At 42.8% G+C, this 20,702-nt stretch overlaps 1 protein-coding gene across 1 annotated transcript; it reads right to left on the reverse strand.

Annotated features, from left to right (window-relative positions):
• Positions 1–1,229: 1,229 nt before the first annotated feature.
• On the reverse strand, positions 1,230–3,083 carry FAM181B (family with sequence similarity 181 member B). The gene has a single exon (XM_043921075.1). It carries the CDS (start codon positions 2,931–2,933, stop codon positions 1,674–1,676), a length of 1,260 nt encoding a protein of 419 aa, XP_043777010.1. The 5' UTR covers positions 2,934–3,083; the 3' UTR covers positions 1,230–1,673.
• Positions 3,084–20,702: the final 17,619 nt, after the last annotated feature.

A 20,702-nucleotide genomic window follows, 5' to 3' on the forward strand; every position in this document is an offset into this window, starting at 1 on the left:
TTTTCTGAAAAGATGGCAGTACTTTTGACTTACACAAACACTGACCTAGATTCTAAAATCCTTTGCCTAACACTGGGTTTCAACTTTCTCCCAGGCAGACGCTCTTACCCTCTATCTCGGCTACCTGAACAGAAGCAGCTCTCTGCTCTACAATATAACGAGTAGGCAATATCCTGTATTGAAGGGGTGTTGGTCTCGATGTTTTCACCGGAAACGTCTACAGAACTGAAGGGCTCCCTTTTGGCTTTCCAGCGGCTCACTTCCCACCCAGGTTTTCCTCCTCTGCCCCTCAACCATCCTGCTACGCTGCCACTTCATGGCTGGTTAAAACACGTCTTTCCCCCAATGTCCCTCTGATGATCAGATCAGACTACTCTCCAGGGCTCCTTCAGATTCCATTCATCAAACCTGCTATCCAGGGAAAACTCCTTTGGAAACTTCACACTTTCTCTACTCCCCTTCTTGGAGGGACTGTGGGCCTAGGGAGTGAGGAAGCACAGACAGGCAGAAACCAACAGAGAGAGGAGCTGAGCAGCAGCAAAGAGGGTAGAGAGAGCACAGCTTGTAAGGGAAACGGCAAACAGATCAGCCAGCAAAGAGCGTGGGACTCACACCCCTAATGGCTTCCATGTGTAGAAAACATTTATCTATGTGTATAAAATCCATATACCTGCAGAACCAATCCAACAATGGGGGGTGGGGTAGGCTCAAGGCATGTTCTGTATTTTCCCTCTGAGTTACCCAGCAAGCTGTAAAACAGTGAAAACTGGAGAGGCATTGTCATCCCCACCCTCTCAGATAAGGAACCTCGAATGCAAAGATGTTATAACTGGCCTAGTCTCCACCTCCCACAGTGGCTGAAGCATGGGAAAAGGAGAGAAATAGACTCCAGGTTTGCTAAATTTCTCCCATACCAGAAATTTGCAAGAAAAGCCCATAGGAAAAAAATATCAGGGAGAGCAATGAGAGTCCAGAAGAAGAAAAATGAACAACAGCACTGATAAGAATGGGAGAGATAAAGAGACAGAAGAAACAAGGAACCAGAAGAAAAACTGGCGGAAAAATGACAGAGACCGACTCCGGCCCCCAACCGGGGAGCAGTAAGGGAGGGTCGCGGTGGCCCACTGGCCTCACGTCCTCAATAACAGTCACTAAAAAGGCAAAGAGACCACACAGGAAACCATCCTCTAAGAAGACACCCAAATCAATAACAACATACCTCTGCTCCGTTCTTTTCAATACAGACTTTAATGCACAACGCGCTCAAAGGGGAGGAAAGGAAAGCCCAGAGCACTGTCGGGAAGGGGCTGTTACACTAACCACGCTAACCTTCTGATGAAAGGTTGACTAAGGGACTGGGGGCTGCAGAAGCCACCGCCTGCCCTTTCCGTCATCCCCACCCTCTTCCCCGATCCCGTCTCGGTTTCTTGGCTCAACTGATCCGGTAAGAACCTATCAACGGCTTTTTTTGTTTGCTTTTAAACACGAGGCTGTGGTTAAAACAACCCGCAACTCCTTTTCATCTCTTTTTCTGAAGTTTCTTTTATTAATCGAATTTTTAAAATCCCGTTTCAACTCCACGTGCATGTGACGGTCGTTCTTTAGGCTCGAGAGAGACCCAGAGCGGGGAGCCCCAAGCGCAGTGTCCACTGGGGGAGAAGGGTGCTGCGCAGTCAATCCCGGGGCGCCCCCTCCTCCCCGGGCGCCCCTTCCCAAGCCCCGTCGGGCCTCCAAAGGCCGGCGAACGCCGTGCGGCTGTAGCCCGCGCTGTAGTCGTAGGACACCTGTTGGGGCGGCGGCGGCGGCGCCGGGGGCAGAGCGCAGTCTGAGAAGAAGGGGGCGAACGAGGCCAAGAGGCCGGGCCCGTCGTCCCCGCCCGGAGAGTCCGCGGCAGCGGGGTACACGGAGCGCAAGGGCTCGTTCAAGGTCAAGCCACCGCGGGGCGCGGGCAGGGGCGGCTTCTTGGTCGCGGGGCCGCCCGGGGCGCTCCAGGGCTCGGGGTACAGTAGGCTCCCCACCATCGCGGGCTGGGGCTCAAACAGGCCGGGCTCCAGCTCCGGGGGTCCCCGCAGGACGGCGGCCCCGGCGGGGAACACATCGAGAGGCTCCGCGCCAAGTAAGGCACCCGCTTCGGTGCCCGCGCCGTAGTCGGGCCCCAGAAGCTCGAAGAACTCGGCGGCCTCTGAGCCCTTCTCCAAGTCGCCCAGGCTCACGCCGGGCACCGACGGGCCGCACCCGCCGCCGCCCGGCCGGGACGGCTCGGTGAAGAAGGACGGCGGCAGGTTGCGGGCCCGCAGCGGGACCTTCCTGGCGCCGGGGACCGCCGGGCCGCCCGCGGAGCCGGCCGCGTCCCCGCCCACGAGCCCGGCAGCGGGCGCCGCCTCCGCAGCCCCGGCCGGATCGGCGCCCCCAGGGACGTGGCGCAGCGAGTCGAAGAGCGCGGCCAGGCTCCGGCTTTGCAGGCTGGCGGCCGCCGCGGCCTGCGACGCCTCCCGCCGGGGAGCCGCCTTGCCGTGGGCCGGGACCGGAACTGTCTGGGCGCCGGCGAGCGGCCGCTTGGCGGGCGTGTCGGCGGCGCCTGGGGAGGGCGGGCCCGGGGGCGCGGCGCCCATGAGGCCACTGCAGCGCTTGATCTGCTTCTGCAGGTACTTGCGGTGGTTCACCTTCCGCTTCGACTTGCCGGGCTTGTCCAGGGCCAGCTTGATGTTGCTAGACGCGGAGTCGATGAAGCTGAGCAGGTCGCGGGTGGCCTCGCGCGCTTCCCCGCTCTCGGCGCCCGCCAGCAGCGCGCCCGCCGGCGTCCCGGTCTCCTCATCCTCGAAACAGCAGCCCTTGTCCAGGGCTCCGAAGGCGCCTCCCAGCCCGTCCGGGGAGCCCCCGAAGCCGAAGGGGACGAAGGGGTGCGTGCTGAGGAGCGCCGCCTGGACTGCCATCGCCTCCGCTCCCGGGCGGTCCGTGCGCCCCCGGCCGCTTCCCGCCCGCCGCCCAGGCCCGGCTGCCGCCCTGGCGCGGTGCGCGCGGGGTAGCTTCCTCGCTCGGGGCCGGCTCGCTGCTCGGCCTCCCGGGGGAGCTCATTAGGTCTTGTAAGCGAGGGGCGGAGGGAGGGAGCGCGCGGCGACCGCCCCGGTGGCGAAGGGGAGGGGCTTACTTAGCGGGGCTTAGCCGAGGAGTGGGGGCGAAGGGGTCGCTTTTCTAGTTTTCCAGGCTTTCTCATGCTCATCTCCTTAACCCCTTAGTTTCCCTTCGCCCCGCGCGTTTCTCTTGGCCACTTGCAGCTGCAAGATGTGAAGATGGGGTGGCGCGTTCTCAAACTCCAGCTCCTACACAACCACACCCGGGCGTGGGGCACTCTCGCTGAGGCTGAGAAGGCAAGAAGACACGAGGGTTTCAACCCCAGCTCTAGTAATAATAGTAACCATCGGATACGGAGCTTGGGGGCTTCCCAGATGGTTCTAATGGTAAAGAACCTGCCTAGCAATGCAGGAGATGTAAGACATGCAGGTGCAATCCCCTGCGTTGGGACGATTCAACGGAGGAGAGCACTCCAGGATTCTTGCCTGAAGAATCCCATGGACAGAGGAGACTGGCGGGGCTATGGTCCACAGGGTAGCAAAGAGTCGGACACGACTGAATCGACGCAGCAACAGCAGCAGCAGAGGCAACTTAACACGCACCAGGAACTTGCTTATGCCAGGCACCGTCACTGCATTACCTCATTTAATCTTTGAACAATAGTCCTTTGAAGTACCTATTATCACTAACAAATGAGGAGACTGAGCCTGAGAGTTTCAAGGAGTTGGCCAAAGCTATATCCAGCTTCCCTGGTGGCTCAGAGGTTAAAGCCTGCAACGCGGGAGACCCGGGTTCAATCCCTGGGTCGGGAAGATCCCCTGAAGAAGGAAATGGGAACCCACTCCAGTGTTCTTGCCTGGGGAATCCCAAGGTGGAGGAGCCTGGTAGGCTACAGTCCACGGGGTCGAATCCGACTGAGTAACTTCACTTACTCAGGCACTCATATCCAGTCCAGGCTGACTCCAAAGCTATTCCTAAATCCTTGACAAAACCTAGGTTCTGTCTTGGCCTCAGCTTTCTCCCCTATCAGATGGGAGAAGGAAGCTAGTGTCTCTTCAAGCTCTAGCCCTGGTCCTGAGATTCTAACTCGATTTTCAGATTTTCATTCTCAACTCTGATGCTCATTCTTCTACCCCTTAATTGTTACAGGCAACGGTTTACAGCAAATTGAGGCCAGGCTTGACTCATCTTTTGTTAGTAGTAGATAGTAGATAGAGGAGGCAAGGGAGAAAGTCACTCCCACTAAGCCAGCTGGTGCTTTAGAGAAAGAGCCCTGTGTGTGTATGAAACTCTCAGTATCTTAGAGACAAAATACGGACCAGAACCTCTTCCCTACCTGTCAAACCATTTAGGTTGCCCTTTTGGAACTTGTTGTCTTTCAAGAATCACCTTGCAGTTCACTTAGACCCACTTTGACCTGCGCAAGCTTCTTAGGAGTGAAAAATGAGTAATATGGCAGAGCATGGCAGATGATTCCGAAAGACTTGGGTTCTGATCTTAGCCTCACGACTCAGTCCCTCTATGTTGGGTTGAAATCCTGCCTCTGATGAGTACATAACTTTGGGCAAACCAGCTGACCTTTCTCTGCCGTAGCTCACACATGTTAAATGCAGGTTAGGTTGCCCACATCACCGGGCACTTGTAATCTTTAAAGGAAACATCTTGCGCAAAAATCCTTATCTGTTAACTGTTCTATAGCCTATGATGAGTATTTGCCCTTGTTTCTTTAAAACACAAAAAGGTGACTATGTTTCCTTACATGGACATCGAATATGCAATAGAATGCTTCAATCACAGGGTGTTCCTGAGGATTTAGTGAGGTTACATATGAAGATGCTGTGTGTGTAACAAAGTGTTCCCTAAATAAGTTATTATAGTTTAGGTGCAGAATCTACCCAGGGCAGATAAACTCTTTACTTTAAGCCTCATTTTTCAGGATGTAGCAAAGCCATTTTTGAGCACTCTGAAGGCACAACCTTACCAAAGGAGAAAGGGCCAGATAAACACTTTTCATTTGGGAGATGAAGTACTTTTCCCATGCTGACATGCGGAAGCAAACTTTAAAAAAAAAACTCAAGTTAGCTCAATTATAATGTACCTTTCCTTTGAGTTACACACAAGATTTTGTCCTCCATGACTGGACTGTTTTATTGTTGGTGACCTTGCACTCAGAAAATTGTGTGGACTTGTCACTGAGCTCCATTTCACCCTCCTCGGATGTGGATGTCAGCACTTTCCTTTCCCTGTCAGCAGGACCCTTCCATCGACCTCTGGGTCTGGCAGCCAAGAGCACTAACTCTTTTTTTTAACCTTCTTTCAATTGAGCAACTCTTACAAATCCCCAGACAGAGACAATACACTTAACTGACATCTTTAGTCTGAAAAAAAATCTCTCTTAATTCCCAGAGTTAGCTAAGCCCTCACATAATCATATTCAAGATAAATGGAATATGAAAACATTCACAGACTTTTATAAAGTCTGTTCCCAGATCATTGGAGTTCTGAGCATCAGAACTAATTTGGCATTAGATGTGGATAGGTTCAAATTCTGGCCTGCCACCTGCAAGGTGAGTGCCCTTGGGCAAGTCAGTCTGCCTTTCTAAAGCTGTTTCTTCATCTGAAAAATGGGAGTGGTTCTAACTATCCTCAGAGTCTTTGTGAGAATTAGGTAAACGTAGAGGCAGGTACTAAAAAGCCTCTTGATGAAAGTGAAAGAGGAGAGTGAAAAAGTTGGCTTAAAGTTTAACATTCAGAAAACTAAGATCATGGCATCTGGTCCCATCACTTCATGGCAAATAGAGGGGAAACAGTGGAAACAGTGCCAGATTTTATTTTCTTGAGCTCCAAAATCACTGCAGATGGTGACTGCAGCCATGAAATTAAAAGACGCTTACTCCTTGGAAGGAAAGTTATGACCAACCTAGATAGCATATTAAAAAGCAGAGACATTACTTTGCCAACAAAGGTCCATCTGGTCAAGGCTATGGTTTTTCCAGTGGTCATGTATGGATGTGAGAGTTAGACTGTGAAGAAAGCTGAGTGCTGAAAAATTGATGCTTTTGAACTGTGGTGTTGGAGAAGACTCTTGAGAGTCCCTTGGACTGCAAGGAGATCCAACCAGTCCATCCTAAAGGCGATCAGTCCTGGGTGTTCATTGGAAGGACTGATGCTGAAGCTGAAACTCCAGTACTTTGGCCACCTCATGGGAAGAGTTGACTCCTTGGAAAAGACCCTGATGCTGGGAGGGATTGGGGGCAGGAGGAGAAGGGGACGACAGAGGATGAGATGGCTGGATGGCATCACTGACTCGATGGGCATGAGTTTGAGTAAACTCCGGGAGTTTGTGATGGACAGGGAGGTCTGGCGTGTTGCGATTCATGGGGTCGCAAAGAGTCGGACACAACTGAGCGACTGAACTGAACTGAACTGAAGAGGCAGGTAATATCTCTGAGTCTTGCCTGTTTTATCTGTGCAATGGAGATCATCTCAACTCCTCAGGGTTGTAGGGAGATGGTATATATGAAAGCTCCTGGCACAAAATAGCAGCTCAACAAATGCCCATGTTTTTTATTCCTCCACTCACTTCTTAACCAATATATCTCCCTATAAAATCAACATCATTTGTTCCTTCCCCCAACAAAGTGAGTGACTATTTTCCAATGCAAAAAAGCAGTTATACTTTCAGGTTGTAGAAACTTAGAAAAAGACAGTGTAATAGAGAGAGTGCTGAAATTAGAACTAGAGATTAAGACTGGAGCCCAGTATACCTTTTCATTATCCGTCTGGCTATAAAAATTTACTTAACCCCCTGTACCTAAATATTCCCATCTATAAAATGGGAATAATTATAAGGCTATTGGGGGCAAAGGAGGTAAGACTATATAATGAAGAAAAGACAGCCTTTTCAATAAGTGGTGCTGGGAAGACTGGACAACTGCATGTAAAAGAATGAAACGAGGACATTTCCTTACGCCATACACAAAAATAAACTCAAATGGAATAAAGGCTTAAGTGTAAGGCTAGAAACTACAAAGACCTTAGAGGAAAACATAATCAGTACTCTCTTTGATGTAAATCACAGCAAGATCCTCTTTGACCCACCTCCTAGACTAATGACAATAAAAACAAAAATAAGCAAATGGGACCTAATTAAACTTAAAAGCTTTTGCACAGCAAAGGAAACAATAAATAAATAAAAAGATTAATAAGACTATTGTGAAAATCAGTGAGATGATGGAAATGAAAGTTCTTTGTCAACCATAAGGTTCTATATACAAATATAAGATACACATCATAGCTTAGAAGTTCCACAGCCTAATTCACAAAATTGATCCTTATGTATAAAATATCCATTCAATCACTTATTCATTCGACCAAAAGATAATGACACCAACAATATGCTCAGCACTGTGCTAGCACTGTGGATACACAGACAAGAAGCCATGATTCCCACCCTTTCCGGTGGAAAGACAGACATGCAAACAAGCCATTGTAATATAATGTGATGCTTCTCAATAGAAGTAGATTAGAGGTATAATAGGTGATGAGATAAAAGACCTTCAAGTTGCCCAGAGGAAGAAGCTGCATAGACAGGTACAATTTGAGCTAAGACTTGAATGATAAGTTTGTGTACACTAAGCGAACAAGTGACATCTCTGGAACTGCCACGCAGAGGCATGGTCATGCAAAAGCATTGATGTTTATGGAAAACGATAAATAAAAAGACAACAATGAACAACTTCTGCTTGAAATAACTCTATACCTGAGACCAAACAAATCCTTAGAGCTTCCAAAGTGCAGCTGAATTGCCCATGTGGCCCCCACCTGTGGTCTCACTTGTTTTCTCCATCTCCTTTGCGGAAGAGCTCTATTCCAGATGGAACGAGTTTCGACAAAGTCGGTGGCCTGCGCCTGCCGGCCCATCAGCCCCTCCTCCTACACCCTGAGTGAGCAGGCTCACTTGACTGGTTTGACATCAATCCATTCCACTTCCTCTGGGGCGGAGGGACCTGGCTCCAGCCTGCATGAGGGCCTCTCTGCAGAGCTCCAGACTGAGCTCTTTTGCCCTACTGATACCTAATGCTGAGCAAGGGGGATTAGTCTCCTTGGGAACCAAGCCCCCCAGGGACTCAAGGGCTGAACTCGCCCCAAACCATTTGGGAGAATTGAGATTTCATATTGTTCTTTTACACTTGGGTTTCAGGACATTACTGAGACAAAGGCCCACCTGAGAGCTGCCTCCTTTCTCGTGAGTAAATATAGCAGTGGGATCAAAAGCTGACTTACTTATTTTGTTTTCCTCTTTGTAACTTTAATCATATTCCCTGCAGGATAATCTTAGTGCTCAGAGATGTCAGGAATGTACATTCATAAAGGGAGAAATAATTATGCATCTTTCTCTCTCTCTCTTTCTCTTCCCATGCCAATTGCTTGTCACTCACTATTTTTGAAACCTCAGATAAAACAAATCAATTCCTCAGTATCACCATGCAATTTATAGAGGATCAGTTTCATCACGGAATAATGTTACGTTACAAATTATGCACTCCCCTAAGTGTATCTCTTGTTTTCTTTCTCATCCTTTCCTCCATCCTTCCGGTCCAGCTGACGTTGACAATGGCTGGCCTGGATGACCCAAGATGGCGTCATTGATGACATGACTGCCCCCGTGCCTACACGTGCAGTCTGATGGTGTAACAGGACTCAGACTCCTTACATGGAAGCCTGGGAATCCCAGAGACAGTGTTGCAAGAGGCATCTGTCAGGCATTCTGTGACCTGGCTCCAGAATTCCCAGAACATCATTTTCACTACATTCTATTGGTCAAACAAATCACTAAGGCCTGTTCCTGAGGAGGAAAATTAGAATCCAGCTCTCAGTGGAAGAAACATCAAAGAATTTGTTTGGTTTTTGCCTTAAATCTCTTTTCATCTATATCACCCTCCCTTTTTCTTTTCTCTTCAGTTGGTTTATTGAAGAAGCTGGTCATTACCTTGTCATCTTCTCCCACATTCTGGATTTGGTTGGTTGCAGCCATCTCCTTGGCATCATTTAATACATTTCTCTGGCCCCTATATTTCCTGAAAATGAGAAGTAGATGTAGGGGCTTGGTCAGATTCATATTCTTTTTTATGCTATGTACACACACACACACACACACATACACGTACTATAAAATATATGCTACAATGTGTATAGTGTTTCAGAATAACAATGCCAATATCCTTAATAATAATTACTAAAATTTTTTCCTTTTTTTTCCATTATTTTGTCCTCAAAACATATCCCACTGAAGAAGGAATTCATAGGGCCTGGACTCCATCTCAGGCCTGTCCGTGCTGGCCGTGCTCGGCTGCCTCTCCAGTGGACTCTGAACTCTCTGCTTAGTGCCTGTGAGGACGACAATGGAAGGATAAGACCCCCTCCAGACAGAGGAATCCTGAACATCACATCCAGGCTACTCATTGCCTAAGAGGAAGCATACCGTAATCACACCTGTCTCCGGACAGGTCATAATCTTTTTTCGTATCTATCAGGATGTAATCACAGGCTTATCGATTATTAACTGGTTGGAATGTAACTGCGGGCTTATTGACTATTGACTGTTTAGACACGTACACATGGGGTAGGTGGTGGGTCTGGACACGTACGCATGGGGTATAAAAGATTTTCACAAATGCTGGATGGGGTCCTTGGCTAAGAGGAGACTCTGCCTTGGGCCCGCTGGCGTAATAAACTGCACTCCACTATCTGCATTGTCCTTCTGAGTGAGTCTGTTTCCCGGAAAGCGTGGCTATAACACCACTAGTGATAAACAGTCCAATTACTATGTTTTAAATTCACTTTTTAAAATCCTCTCTGTGTGGTTATGCCATCAATTCACTACACAGTTAGGTTTGTTTTACTTTGCTTTATATAAAATTCCCATATAAATCTTTAATTTTGTTTTATAGTTTTTTTAAAAATTTAGATGGTTTCAAAGTCAAAACTATACCACAAGATATGTTCAAAGAGAGCCAGCTTCTATTGTGGACCCTCCACCCTATTCTCTCCCCTTTTCCTATAGGTAATTGTTGTTGTTTTGATTTGTTTGAGTTCAGGCTTATTCTTATTAGTTAATATATTTATTATACATTTTCCTCTTCCTTTTTTTTTTTACTTAACAATAATGCATCTCCCTTCATTTTTTATAGTTGTGTAGTATTCCACTGGGTGGCTCTACTATCATTTATGAAATCAGCTCTGTTATGATTAACTGACTTGGGTTTTTCTAGACCTTCTATATTATAGATTGTGCTGCAATGAATAGCTCCAATGTGAAACCAAGGTCTCCCAACTACTGGTCTGGTGCTCCTTTCATAATATTGGTATGGTTATAAAAACAAGGCATATATTAATTTACATTTAATCCCTTTTTTCATTTATTTAACATTTATTGAACTCAGACTATGTGTTGGAAAGCATTATGAATTTGGAGGAATATAAAGATTCATAAAGCAAAGTCCTACCTTCAAGGAATCCATGACTTGGTAGACAATGCAGACACATATTCAACAGATAGCAAAGCCATATGAAATAAAGTGCAAGCAAAACCCTGAGGGTTCAATAGAGAAATCCACTAGGATAAAGGAAATCGGGAAGGACACATCGATTGTGTGACATTCGAGTACAGTGGGAAGAGCAGAATTTCCCAGCGTACATAAAGACAAACACTCGACACAGACTGCACAGAAACAGTTCTGATGTTTGTCCTTAGCTAGGATCTTTTCATTTTTACAAAGAGAATGTATTAATGTATTATTTATTTATATACATTATATATTTAGTTAAAATATCAATTCTTCAACTGAATGTGGGTGGCATTTTCAATGAGTCGTGAATATTTCCATATTCCTGGACATGCATAGGAAAATAGTAGGAAACAACACTAAATCGGCTGGGATTATCAAGATACGAAATGCCAAGCCAAGAGACCATGTGAACTCTTTAGTGTGCCTCTTTCTTTCCATATCTCTTGAGATATTGTTGGGCTAGGTTTATGCCAAAGGAAAATAAGACCTGGAGAGAAAAGACCTAGATTTAGGGTTTGGATCTAGTGTTTAAATTCATTTTGTTTGTAGAATAAATTATTATTCTATTCTACTTCATTTCAGAAAGAAATTTAGACCAATTATGAGATTATGTGAAATGCAATGAAATAACACAACTCAAACTGGAAATCAGTGCCCAAATTTTGGTTCCTAATACCATTCCCCCATAAAAGGAACCAGAACCTCTTTGAGAAATGCTAATTCTAGGACTGAAGGTAGAGAATATACAAGATGACCCTGGAACTTTTATAGAGCCGGAAAGTAAAGAAGTTAAAGAGACACAGGAGCCAACTAAAAGAGCCCCCAATAACCAAAGTTGAAACAATTTAAGTAACAAGATAAACAATGTAATATTGGATTACAAGCCAAAGAATGAAGTAAATATTCATTAGTCCATACTAATGTGAATGATTGAATCAATAAATAAGTGGAGAATAGATAAATCTCCCATGAAGAAGAGTTCCAAATAATTTATATAAATACTCTGCTCTCAAGGAGGCGCAGTATAACTTCTCATGTTAAGTGTGACTTTATCGTAGCTACCTTCTTCTAAAGAAAGCAACATGGAAAAAAGGGGAAAAGAATGATTTCAGAGTAAAGAAACCTGGCAAACAGCACTTTAGCCAGGTGATCAAAGTTAACAACAATGTCATATTGTTAGTATATACCCTTGATAGGATGTGATGAGAATGGCACTTTACTTCTGTGATTTGATACCCAAAAAGCTATTGCTGCCAATTAATCATGAGAAAAGCAAGTCAGACAAATCTCAATTGAGGGGAATTCTACAAAATACCTGACCAGTACCCCTCCACACTGCCAAGGACACCAAAAACAAGGGAAGCCTGCGAAACTGTCGCAGACAAGAAGACCCTAAGACAGAACTGTAATGTAGTCTCCTAGATGGGATCCCAAAGCAGACAAAAAGATATTAGGTAAACTAAGGATATCTAAACTATAGACTTTGGTTAATAATGATGTATCCACATTGGTTCATAAGTTGCAGAAAATGTGCCCTAGTAATACAAGATGCTAACAACAGGTAAGGAAAAAGGATACAGGGCATACAGAAACTTCTCTATGCTATTTTTGCAATTTTTCTGTGAATCTAAAGCCATTATTAAATAAAAGGCTTATTTTAAAAAAGAAAAAGAGGGTTTCGTGAAGAAATAAAAATATAAAGTATTAAGTGGGACCCAGAATGACATTAAACCTTGCAAACATATATTGTATCCTTGTGAAATCATCACAAACTTGGCTCTAGTCTTCCTAAGAGTCAATGAGAAAAGTGAAATCTACTCAGTTACCATAATTAACACTACCCAAAAGATAAAAGGAAACCAATTGCTTAGGATAAATACTGGGTTAGCCAAAAAGTTCATTCAGGTTTTTCTGTCAGATGGTATGGAAAAACCAGAACAAACCTGAACCTTTTTGGCCAACCCAGTAGAAGGATCCTTGATATTAGAGCCAGCCAAGTATTTTTCTCAAGGGTCCTCATGAAGAGGAAAATGTAAAATAGAATGAATAATCTTCATACACAGCTGTGGCTGGTCTTTGTGATAACAGCCCTAAGGGATCACTGATCCCTGGGTCCAAGCTCCTTTGCTGTATGACATTACCCGTCTCCCATTATGAGCTAGTCTGTTTCCCCACACCTTTGAATCTGTGCAGAAGACAGTGCACAAATGCAAACCTTTGCAGCCTTACAATGTAAGAGGCGTAGCAGCTTCCACTTCCACACTGTTGCAAAACTAAGACGCCAGGCTATGAACAATCCCAGGAGAAACAAGGTTCCCCAGAAGAGAGCCAGCACCACTGCCAGACATGCCAGTGAGACCCTTTTGCACCCTCCAAACCCAGTCAAACCATCATATAACTGAAGCCACAGGAGAGATTCCAGGAAAGACCTGTAAGACAACCACTCAGATTGCTAACCAAAACCATCATGTAAAATCATGCATTTTGATTTTAGGCCAATAAGTTTGGGGATGGTTTGTTATGCAAAAGTTTAATGAGCTGTTTTTAAAATGACAGCCCTCACTACAGAAGGATAGCACCAAACTCTAGTACATCTATCCAAAGCAACTGAACAGCAACTTCATTCCAACTGAACACCTTGGAAATATCTCTTGAGCAAGGTAATCCTTGCACTGCGCACTTCAGCTAAGATAATGGATATGAAAGCACTTTGCTAACCAGAGAGAATTCTACCAATAGTTATTTGTCCAATTTTTAAAAAACTGCCATGGGCTTTCCAGAATATTGCTAAAGCAGGGCAGCAAGCAGGACATGCATTAAAAAAACACTATATGGGACTTCCCTGGTGGCCCAATGGATAAGAATCTGCCTGCCAGTGCAGGGGACATGGGTTTGATCCCTAGTCCAGAAAGATTCTACATGCCACAGAGCAACGAAGCTTGCATGGCACAACGCCTGAGCCCATGTGCCTCAACCCCTGAAGCCTGCAAGCCCAGAGCCTGTGCTCCACGGCAGTGAGGAGCCGTGTACCACAGTGAAGGGCTCCTGCTCACCACAACTGGAGAAAGCCCACGTAGCAACAAAGACCCAGCGCGACCAAAAATAAAAGCAAACAAATAAATTTTAAAATATGTATTTTTTTAAACAACAGCAACACTGGATTCTCCTTACTCTGGATAACCACTAAGTCAATGTTTTCTAAACTGTGTCCTCTACTCCCTACTTTTCACCAGTGATCACTCAGCTGACCCCCAGATGGCTTGGTGTTTTCAAAAGAAAAAGAGCTGACACAATTTTGTGTACATATGTTTCATAAATTTTAAATGAAAAGTTATGGCTATCATAGAAATTAGCTTTTCCTTTATAATCACATCCTAGTGGTTACACATGTGTTTCAAAGACTGCATGTATTTGTTTCAGCTAAATTATGTGATCAGTTAATAGATGCAGTTTCCACCTTGTTTATGTAATTTTCACATCATAGTTTTTGTTGGTTACATTTTCTTCAATGTTACATATTATATCTATATCTTAAATATATGAAAGCATATCAATGGCTTCAAAGCAGTTTTTATAGTACTAAATTAGAAAAATATTTAAAACATTATAAATACATATGATAAATAAGACAAATGAAAACATAAAATATACATGCTAGCATAAACACATCTGTAAGTATAATAATTTGTATAAGAACTGAAAAAAAAAAAGGAAGAAGGAATTTGGAAACTAGCTGATTTGAGCCACAGAACCCAGGAAAGCCTCAGTACTTGAGTATATAGGAGTGAGGAAAAGGAAAAATAGGAGAATTGGTTAAAAGTCTATATAAGAAACAATTAAAAGTAAATCAGACAGGAGAAGGACAAATGCTATATGACAATGGTTATACGTGGAATCTTTAAAACTGGTACAAATGAACCTATTTACAAAGCAGAAATTGAGGCACAGATGTAGAAAATAAACTTATAGTTACTGAGGGAGAAAAAGGGAGGGATGGGAAAAAAAAAAAGGGAGGGATGGGGTAAATTGCAAGATCAGGATTGACATATATACACTACTACATAGAAAGTAGAAAACTAATAATAACCTACTGTGTAGCACCGGGAACTCTACTCAATACTCTATAATGACATATATGGAAAAGAATATAAAGAGGAGTAGATTTGTACATATGTATGTATAACTGACTTTGCCGTACAGCAGAAACTAACAGAACATTGTAAATCAATACTCCAATTGTAAAAAAACATACTCCAATTGTAAAAAACAGTTGTAAAATACAATACTCCAATTGTAAAAAGAAAAAAAAACTGTAAAAAACACTTCAATTTAAATTTTTAATTTTTTTTAAAGGAAGCAATTAGATTTCAAGATCCCCTCCCCCACCCCATCCTGTCACCCAGCTGAAAAACAAGATTTTGCTTTCCCATGGAATTGAACCTCAGTGGTTCTAGTGTAGGGGATTCTGTGTGTTGATACAATGCAGAGTGAGCAATGACACCCTGTACTGAAAACAAAGTGATTAAATGAGATTTTACCTTATGAATCAAGAGCAATGACCCTCAACCTCACTTTTTCAGCCAGTTTCTAGAATATTTGCAGAAAGTCATATACTCCCCAATTGGAGTAGTCTTCTCTGAAGGGTTAATAGCACAAGAGAAAGGACTGGGTGGGCTTCCAATAAGCTTTTTTGCTATCCACTCTTAAATATAAATTGTCATCCAGCGTTCATCAAACATTCTGGCAATGTCTCCAACACAGATAACAGAGACCAAAAAATAAATATATTAGGAGGAGAGAATCCCAGAGGAAATGAATAATGCAAAGAACAAAAGAAAACTTTCATATAAATTATAATTCAAAGAGATAAAATAAGGTTAAAGATTAAAGAAATAAAGAATATCGCAACCATGAAACAAAAATTAGATGCTACAAACCAAGGAGGGGAGTAAATCAAAAATAAGAAAGTTCTCTTAGAAATCTATGATAATATATTTTTAAAAATCAATAGATTGGAAGGTAAAGTTAAAGAAATCTCCTAAGATGAACAAAAAGTGAAAGAAATATTCAACATTAAGACTATAGGAATTTGGGATAAAATGGAGGAGAAAATACTATTAAAGAAATAAAACAAGGAAATGTTATAGGACTGAAGGATATGCATTTCCAGATTAACAAAAGAATCCACTAGATGCCTAGTAAACTTAAAGACCCATAACAAAGTATATTATTATAAAGTTTCTGAATATCAAGGAAAAAAGATCTCTCAGGAGAGATAAACATTATGTGCAAAAAATAAAATCAAAATAACATCCGGCCTCTCATTAACAGCACTGGAACTTGAAAAACTTGGAGTGATGCCCTTAAAAATCTGAGAAGGAATGATTTCCTGCTTAGAATTCTATACCAAGCTCAATGATTCATCAAACATAAGGACAGAATAACATTTTCATACAAATAATATCTTATGAAATTGCCTTTTCTCAAGGAATCACTGAATAACGTGCTTCATGAAAAACATAGAAGAAAATAGTATCCAGAAAACAAGGGATCCATTATGGGTAGAGTCAAAGAGAATTCCCTGGACAGTGACAAGAGAGAAAAATCACCACAGCAATATAGCAGGCTGAGTGGTGATGATCAGTCTAAACTAGAACAGGAAAATGGAAAATTCCCAGAGAAAGAGGGGATGTTGCCAAGAAAAATAAGTAAGAGTGATCAATTTTCTTATGTACTTGACAGTGATGGTAGAAGGTGGCAGATACTCTTGCTGCTTTGAGTATCCTGTCCTTACTCTTACCTGACAGAGTGCACTTCCCCCTGTGGAGGCTGAAAATCAGAGTTACATTTCCCGTTTAACTACAGCAAGGGCATGAAAGCCAGTCTCAGCCAATGAGACATTAAGGGCAATCTACTCTTGGATTCTGGACAAGTCTCCCCTCCCTTATATATTTTAAAAAGAGATAAAAGGAGAAAAAGGAAAGAAAGAGGGAGAAATGCTCCCCTTCCTGCCTTTGATATGTATGTGATACTTGGAGCTGCAGCAGCCATCTTAAAACCATGAGGACTCAAACCTAAAAAACAAAAAAATCAACATGCTGAGGCTGGCAGAGCTGAAATATGAAAAGCACCTGAATCCCCAATGGCATTGTAATGTCACTGAGTTAACTAACCCCAGAACTCCCTAGTTCCAGACTTCTTTAAGAGTAAGATAATAACCCTATTTTGTTTAGGCTACTTTTAGTTGGATATGGTGCTACTTTGCAATCAAAAGCATTCTAAATTCTTTAAGAAGGTGTTCCACTTCTGTTAATGTGTTTAGGGAAGAATAAAATGAAATATATATATAGAAAACTAAGCACTCCCTCAAAATAAGGCAATTATTAACTTCAGGCAAGGCAAAAAGCTGTACGAGAAATTTCAATAAAATGTAGAGGAACTGTGAACAATATTTATGTAATGATAGAATAATCATTAAATAATAATTTAACCAAGCTGTATTATAACTACACTTAGAGGACTAGGAAAGGAGAGAGGTGGCGTACCCACGGGTGGAAAAGGTTTAAGTGTTCTACAAGCAATAGAGTTTTCAGGGCAAGCAGTTTTAAGGGGTAACACTTACAAAAGGTAAAGGGGAGAAGAGAAAGTGGAATTGGACAAAGAAAGCCTATAGACTACAGTACAGATCTGAGATCTGTGACAGGAAAGGAAAGAGAAAGCTGAATCCAGCAGGGAGGACCTCAGACAGTTCCATGGATCCGACAAGTCTCTGCAAGCCCGGAGGGGACCTCTGGAGCAAAGGTGACTCAGTAAAGAAATAATGCACCAGGCAGAAGTGGCTAGGCCTGTGCATCACCCCTTTGCCCAGTCATTGGGTGGAGTCACCTCTAGAACGTGACCCCAGCTTAGAAGAGCAGGAAGCCTGAACAAGTTAACACCTAAAGGCTGTCAACTCACTGTACTCACAGCAGCTAGGCAATGAATCCTTTTTGAAAAGGGATCTCAGCAGTTCATCTCCATGCCTGCTGCATGAGTTTATTTTGAAGCATGTAGACAAAAATAGAAAGAAAAAATAATTTTAAAAGCTTTTCAAGTCAGAAATAAGGATAATAGGGAAGAAAATGCTAATATTTTTTCTTTCTAAACCATGCACGTATTTAATTAATAAGTTAAAATTTTCAATTTAAAAAGTCATTCTATAGGAGTTTTTCCACAATTACTCTATTCCAAGCAGAAATAATTATACTGTAATACTAATAAGGGTATTTGTAGCAATGTCAAGAGTATTTCTCAAGTACCTTATCTTAGCAACATGTTCAGTACCCTGAATAGCCAGGACTAATCACGTTAGAGCTGAAATAGCGACTGCTTTATGCTGAGGATAAGGTAATGGGATTTTTAGGAAGAAAACAGTGGAGAAAGCAACTTGATTACCTAAGAACTGATTTTCTTTTCTTTTTAGGTGATGGTTTTCTTCACTTATCCAAGAAAGTAGTTAAAGGCACACTATTAAGAAGCATTTCAAAACTATATCAACATATTGCAATGGAACATAAAAAAAGTACTTTCTAGATCCACATACAGCCAAAACTAGAATTAGAAATCCATTCATCCCTACCTCTCAAATTAAAATATTCAAGCATGGTATGCTTTTAAAAAGTAACATCTCATGGGATGTTGTGTTAGAAATATCCTTATAATTTCTTGGTCTTTATAGTTGGACTGGGACTTCCTTGGTAGCTCAGCTGATTGAAAACAAACAAACAAACCTTCCTGCCAGTGCAGGAAATGCAAGAGACACTGGTTCGATCCCTTGGTCGGGAGGATCCCTTGAAGAAGGAAATAGCAACCTACTTCAGTATTCTTGCCTGGAAAATCCCATGGACAGAGGAGCCTAGCAGGCTACAGTCTATGGGATCTCAAAGAGTCAGACATGACTTAAGCGGGCATGCATGCATACACTCACACATAGGTGGACTGGTGGTCATAGAAAAGTAGATAGATAGATATATAGATAAAGAAAGAGATCCTAATGTGAGCATATCCTGGCATTGGTACAGCTGTACATTCCTACCATCATGAGCCCAAACTTTTTTTTTCTGCTCCATCTTCCTTGGTGTGTTTGTTTTCATTCTTATGTGGGTGCCTCATAGTTGTAAGATGACTTATCCACTTCCAGACATCAAACCCCTATTTCAAAAAGACAAAGGGGCTTTTCCTCAGGAGCTTTATGATTTTATACAGAAAGGATGGTCTGTCTAGTCAAAACTATGGTTTTTCCAGTAGTCATGTAGGGATGTGAGAGTTGGACCATAAAGAAAGCTGAGCACCAAAGAATTGATGCTTTTGAATTGTGGTGCTGGAGAAGACTCTTGCGAGTCCCTTTGACTGCAAGGAGATCAAACCAGTCAATCCTAAAGGAAATTAACCTTGAATATTCATTGGAAGGACTGATGCCGAAGCTGAAGCTCCAATACTTTGACCACCTGATGTGAAGAGTCGATTCATTGGAAAAGATCCTGATGCTGGAAAGATTGAGACTAAGAGAAGGGGACAACAGAGGACAAGGTGGTTGGATGGCATCATTAACTCAATGGACATGAGTTTGAGCAAACTCAGGGAGATAGTGAAGGACAGAAGCCTGGTATGCTGCAGTCCATGGGGTCACAAAGAGTCAGACATGACTGAGTGACTGAATAACAACAACAGTTTCCCTCTCCAGAAAAACATCTGATTACCCAAAACTAGATCACATGCTTACCCTTACATGACTCAGTAACTATGGGGAAGAATATTGCAATAATTTCTTTAGGACAATCATAACTTACCCCTAGATCACATAGACATCTACACTTACTAAGATGGAGGGCTCTTTGCTCAACACCTAAACAGATCAGTATTCTGCTAGAAGAAAAAGGGGGGAGGATGGCTTTGGTTATAAAAAGGACAAGATGCCTCATTTGATCCAAATATCCAGAATTGCCTAAGAAAACCACCAAACATTTCCTGTCGTTCCCAACAACCTACAACTGGGAGTTGTAACCAGGCTGGACCCTCTGAGGCCTTCCCAAAATAAACTCCCACCCTTGCCCTCCTCCTGCCTTTTGTCAGTAGAAAAATTTTGGTCAAAGAATAAATTTAACCAGAGAAGCAAGAAAATGCAGGAAGAAAGGAAAACAGTCAGGCAAGATAAAATAATATTATAGCCATTAAACAATGTCAAAGACCTTTAGTTCTTCCTTAAAGACTATAGGTAATATTCTGAGTTATATCCTTTGAGCTGTTTTGTACATACAGACATCCCCACCAGCTGGGAGAAGTTAACTGATGCTGCCCATAAGCATGTAGGCCCCAGGCTGGTTGGAACCAGAAGGTTGATGATGCTGCCTGCCACTTATCTCAGCACCAACCAATCAGAAGAATGCCCACAAACTGTTCCTTGATCACTAGGAGACTCCTCACTACCCCCTTCAGGGTGGGTCACACAGTCTTGAAGGGCATTAGTCCTCTGTGCCCCCTTTTGCCTGGCAAAGCAATAAAAGCTTCCCGTTTCTACTTCATCCAAAACTCTGTCTCTGCGTTTCTATTCAGCACTAGTAAACAGAGGCCAAGTTTTGGCAACAGGAGTAAGAACTTCTAACTTACTATAAATAAAGAATAAGAAAAATTGCCTAGGAGTAGAAGTTGAAGCAATATGTTACTGATCTGGGTAGTCATCTTGCCAAAGACTACATATGATTTCACTCCTCTGACTGATATGAAGCATTTTTATTACTTTTTTAAAACTGTATTCTCTTGTTATAGTCCATGATTAATTTTTTAACATTTAAATTTCATTTGCCTAAAATTGGTGATCTGTATTAGTGGGGGTGAGGTTTCTCTTTTTTTTTTTTAGTTTTTGTTTTTTGGGTTTTTTTTTTTTTCATTTATTTTTATTAGTTGGGTTTCTTTTTAAGGTGATAAAAAAATGCTCTGGAATTAGATAGTGGTGACAGTCACACAACTTTGTGGATATACTGAAAATCACTGATCTGCACATTTTAAAAGGGTGAACTTTGG

Source organism: Cervus elaphus, chromosome 2, assembly GCF_910594005.1.
Source record: "Cervus elaphus chromosome 2, mCerEla1.1, whole genome shotgun sequence".
NCBI lineage: Eukaryota > Metazoa > Chordata > Mammalia > Artiodactyla > Cervidae > Cervus > Cervus elaphus.